The sequence below is a fragment of the Mandrillus leucophaeus genome, unplaced genomic scaffold (assembly GCF_000951045.1).
Source record: "Mandrillus leucophaeus isolate KB7577 unplaced genomic scaffold, Mleu.le_1.0 Scaffold256, whole genome shotgun sequence".
NCBI lineage: Eukaryota > Metazoa > Chordata > Mammalia > Primates > Cercopithecidae > Mandrillus > Mandrillus leucophaeus.
In genome coordinates, this window is record NW_012102654.1 from 700,107 (window position 1) to 704,466 (window position 4,360).

Sequence of the window (4,360 nt, forward strand, 5' to 3'; positions counted from 1 at the left end):
CCTTTAAATGGCATTCCAAAAAGAAAAAAAAGGGGGGGGTCATTTAAATCTCTTGAATTGACTAAAAGAGCTCAATTATGTACCCAAAATCTGTACAGCAGGGGCCTGTTTTCAGCAGGTAAGCCTACATACAAGTAAGAACCTCTTACTCTTGTTATAATCATCCTGTTTTGTTTTGTTTTACAGGAATATATAACCCCCATCCCCACAGTGTTAGTCCATAAGGCCTCAGTGACTGCATAGAAATATGGACCTACCTCTACTAGAGAACTATTTACACTGCACTGTAAATACACATGTATGTGTTCACCCCCACAACTAAGCTGTCAAGCCTTGAGTGAAGGGGTAGTTACAACTCATTCATTTTGTATCTACAGGGACAACAGGCATTCAATACTTTTGCATGAATAATAGTGACACAAATTAGCATTCTTCTTGGAATGGAAAACTTTCTGGGAAGTTCATTCTTTTTCTCTTTTTCAAAAGTGCATCTCGCAGCGCCAACTATTTTTCTCGGAAGGAACGCTTATTGTTTGACCAGACATTCTGGCTATACAGCATCATCATAAAGTTCTTCTGTTTTTTCTTCTCTTTACTTTTTGAACTGGAAAATGGATTCATTTTGGTTTTCTTCCTCACAAATCCTTTTCAGTCTGTCTTTCCAGACATTGCAGTTGCTATTCTTGTCTCTTTGTCAGACTTTGGCTTTGGCTTTTTATGAAGGCGTTCAACGTCCCGAAGAGAAAGTAATTCACCCCTGGGCTCTTCATCACTGTCGATTTCAATATATTTCCTCTTCTGGGATTTCTCAGGGGCCAGCGTCAAGTTCTTTTCTCATTTGGGCAATGCGGATTTTCTGGAAGTCTTCCTGACTTAAAACTCTACTGGTGCTGATGGCTGCTGCTTTGGCTTTCTGCTCTTCCATGGGCATGCTGTTCAGCTTCTTGGAAATTTCTTGCTGTTCTTCATCGGAAGAGTGTTGAACATCAACCCATTCTCCATCGGCATCCTCCTCCTCACTGAGACTGGTACTTCCCCATCCATCTTCATCATTTTCAGCATTCTCCTCTTTCTCAACTTCCAGAACTTCTGCTCCTGGAATGTAATCTTTAGCATCTAATTCTCCATATTACTGTACTCTTGCTTCTCCAAAGGCTTCTGTAGGCTTACCCCAGAATTTCTTCTGCAGCATCTGAGGATTCAGTGTTTGGAAGAGCTGAATCAAAGTTCTACCAGACATCATTACATTCTTATTCTTGTGTGGTTTATACTGAGCCAGGCCAGGTCTTGGAGAAGCTCTTCAGTCATGGCCAGAGGACACTGAGCTGTTATCTCTTTTATAGCATTGATTCCTACTGTCATGGCTTCTCCAGAGTTCTTGTCAGTAACAAAATTGTTGGCCACAGTCATAAGCAATGATTGAATAATCGCTGGGTGTACTAGGTGATGAGATGCTTGTGCAGCAAACAAGGATCTTTGTTACTTCTCTTTGGTGGGCTGCAGAAACTTTTGCAAAAAGTGACAGAAATTGAAGAGGAAGAGCTCATGAATTCCCACCAATCTGGAGATGAGGTTCATGAGCATCATCTTCACTACCAACCTCTCCTTACAGCATTCAAGCTGCTTTAGTAGTTTTTCTGCAAAATCTTGGGGATCATGAATCAAGTGAACAGCTAAAAAGTTAAACACCTCTGGTTTTTTCTTCTTCTTTTGTTTCTTGAGCACTTTTATTCCCTTTTCCAATGTTTTCTTGTTTTGGGAACTTTTCTTCCCTATAGCATATTGTGCTAGCAGGTCTCTTGCTGTTGGTCCGTCATCCTCAGATTCGGAGTCACTGTCCTGTATTTCATCTCCATCTTTCCCAAGAAAGAATGTCATAGCAGCAACTAATATCTTGGTGACCTTAGAGAAACAGGCAGTTGTGATAACACTGACAGTTTTGGTATCATTCCAGATGTTCCTTCTGTAGTGTTCAGTCATAACATCTAAAGACATCTTGGCTGTGGTTGCATTGCTATCTCTTAACATGGTGTACATGAAATTTTGCAACACTACATCCACTTTATTCTTGTGTTTTGTGTTTGCATTCTTGATATCAGTCACAATATGTGTGTATAAAGTCTTTTGCAGAAGCTTATCATGGCAACATAGAAGTTCAAAGAAGAGCTCTGGTAGGCTTGATGGATTGATGAGATTCTTATTTCTCAGCAAGATCAAAGCTTTGCAAAACGTCATTCGAAGATCTGGATCCAATACGGTATGATTACAGGACAGAAGATCTTTCACCACTTGAGGAAAATTACTTAGATACCCTGTGTAGCAGAGACTAATCTGTAACAAAGCACAGGCTCTTCTGAAGTTTCTTTCTCTCCTATTATTCAGATGCACATATCTAGGATGTTCTGTGCCATAAACATTACCAGTTCTGCTAGTTCTTTGCTGGGTTTATTTGGTTGCAATTTGAAAATCTCCACACTGGATGTGTAGTGATTACACTGCTGTAGAAACTCCTCGATGTAGGGCGGTGGGTCTCGCTTGATCAGATTCTGTAACTGCGGCAGGTTGCTGGGCAGCTTGTTGTTGTTTCTGCTGGACATTTTGGCTGCAGACTAGCTTCACGGCAAGCAGTTTTTAAAAAACTCAGATGGCCAGCAGCCGCCAATCCTTACCAGCTGAGGCTTGAACTCCTGCTTCCAGGTATGACTGGAAACAGCACTCAATCTATTAATAGAGTTCATTTCTGACCAAAATCTTAAAATAATTTGCAAAGGGATTTGACAAATCAATCCTTAGAAAAAACCTTTTAGCATGGAATTTTTCAAATATATTTAAAAATTAGAAGAATAATGCATTACATAGCTTCAATAATTGCCAATACATGGTCAATCTTGGACAAGTCCATTTTTAAGTTCATCTGAAGAGTAACTAGTCATTAACATCTGAAAAAGACAAACGAAGAGAAACTTTAATAGTTATCTAACAGAGGTATTGTAGATAGCCCTGAAACAGACTCACAATTTTGTGGGCATTCAGAGAGTGACAAAGGTACAATTTCAAATCAGGGTAGAAAGGATGGCTTAAAATTAATATTATTGGGTCAATGGGCTACAAAATTGAGAATTGAATTTAAATCATTTACAGCATATGCAAAATAAATTGCGGATGGATTAGAGCTCTGAATGTAAATTTAAGCCTATAAGAAAATTAGAAGAAGTTATAGGGGAATTATAGATTAATAATCTTGGTGCGAAAGTCTCCCCAAGTCATGTAAGAATGATAAATCTGATTACATGAAAACCTTACGCTTCTGCACAGTGAAAAAAAAATTAAAAGACAAGTCAGAGACTGAGAGAAACATACGTGACTCATAAATCAGACCAAGGAGACAGGGCGAAGACATGGAGACGTGAAGTAGGAGGTGTGCTCAGGAAAATAGTTAAATGTCATCCACGTACAGGATAAACGGCTTCCCACGTCATGTCCCAGAAATCGATTAGTCGATGGGATTTGGGTGATTGCTTTCTTCTGTTTTTCCTGAATTTTTCTCTTTCTTTTTTATTTCTTTCCCTTTCTTCTTTCTCTCTTTCTTTTTTACAATGATGGTGTGTTTGTAATCGACATTTTAAAAATTCTATAACAATTAAATTTGGGGGCGGCCTTCCCTTGTTTCCCGTATGGAGTGTTGATGTTTCAGCAGCTTTATTTGGAGTTTACAAGTGGAAGCACCTGGGTTTGGGGCTTCCTTTGTGTCCCCAAGACACCTATTGCAGGAGTGAGTCCTAAGCAGTAGAAAACAGATGCATGTGCAGGGCTGGATGAAGCACTATGGAGCCTGTGTGAGAGGAGGCACGGGCGCTAACACAGGAGCGCACTTCCTCATTCCGCTTCTTCTCATCCTCTCTCGCAGTGCCATTGGCATCACTCATCCCATCCGGTCATCCCAAGTCACACGCAAGAGTTCGTTCCCGGCGCGCGCGTCAGCTTGACTCGCGCGTCTCCACGTCGGGGACCCGCAGTGGAACGCCCCCGCCCCGTCCGGTCGCTTGTTGTGTTGTCATCACGTGGCCTGGGCGGACCCTGACGTCAGTGGCAGGGGAGGGACAGCGCAGGCGCAGAAAAGGGGGCGGGGGACTCGGCTTGTTGTGTTGCTGCCTGAGAGCCTGAGACGGTCCTGCTGCTGCCGGAGCCCTGCCAGCTGTCCGACGATGTCGTCCCACCTAGTCGAGCCGCCGCCGCCCCTGCACAACAACAACAACAACTGCGAGGAAAGTGGCCAGTCTCTGCCGCAGCCGGCCGGCCTCAACAGTGAGTGAGGGGCCGAGGGCTTGGTGAAGGGGATGGGGGAGGAGGAGCCGCCCCG

At 42.7% G+C, this 4,360-nt stretch overlaps 1 protein-coding gene and 1 pseudogene across 2 annotated transcripts in view; one reads left to right on the forward strand and one right to left on the reverse strand.

Annotated features, from left to right (window-relative positions):
* Positions 1–423: 423 nt before the first annotated feature.
* Positions 424–2,597, reverse strand: LOC105542363 (annotated as a pseudogene). Its single transcript, XR_001006455.1, has 2 exons — positions 2,407–2,597; positions 424–2,335 (listed from the first exon to the last, which is right to left on the reverse strand). The product of XR_001006455.1 is annotated as a protein SDA1 homolog (transcript).
* An 854-nt stretch (positions 2,598–3,451) lies between these two features.
* Positions 3,452–4,360, forward strand: part of BNIP3L (BCL2/adenovirus E1B 19kDa interacting protein 3-like) — a 24,300-nt gene continuing 23,391 nt past the window's right edge. The window contains exon 1 of the mRNA XM_011983843.1: positions 3,452–4,305. Within this exon, the coding sequence (XP_011839233.1) occupies positions 4,206–4,305 (100 nt within the window). The 5' untranslated portion in view covers positions 3,452–4,205. The remainder of the gene's footprint in view (positions 4,306–4,360) is intronic.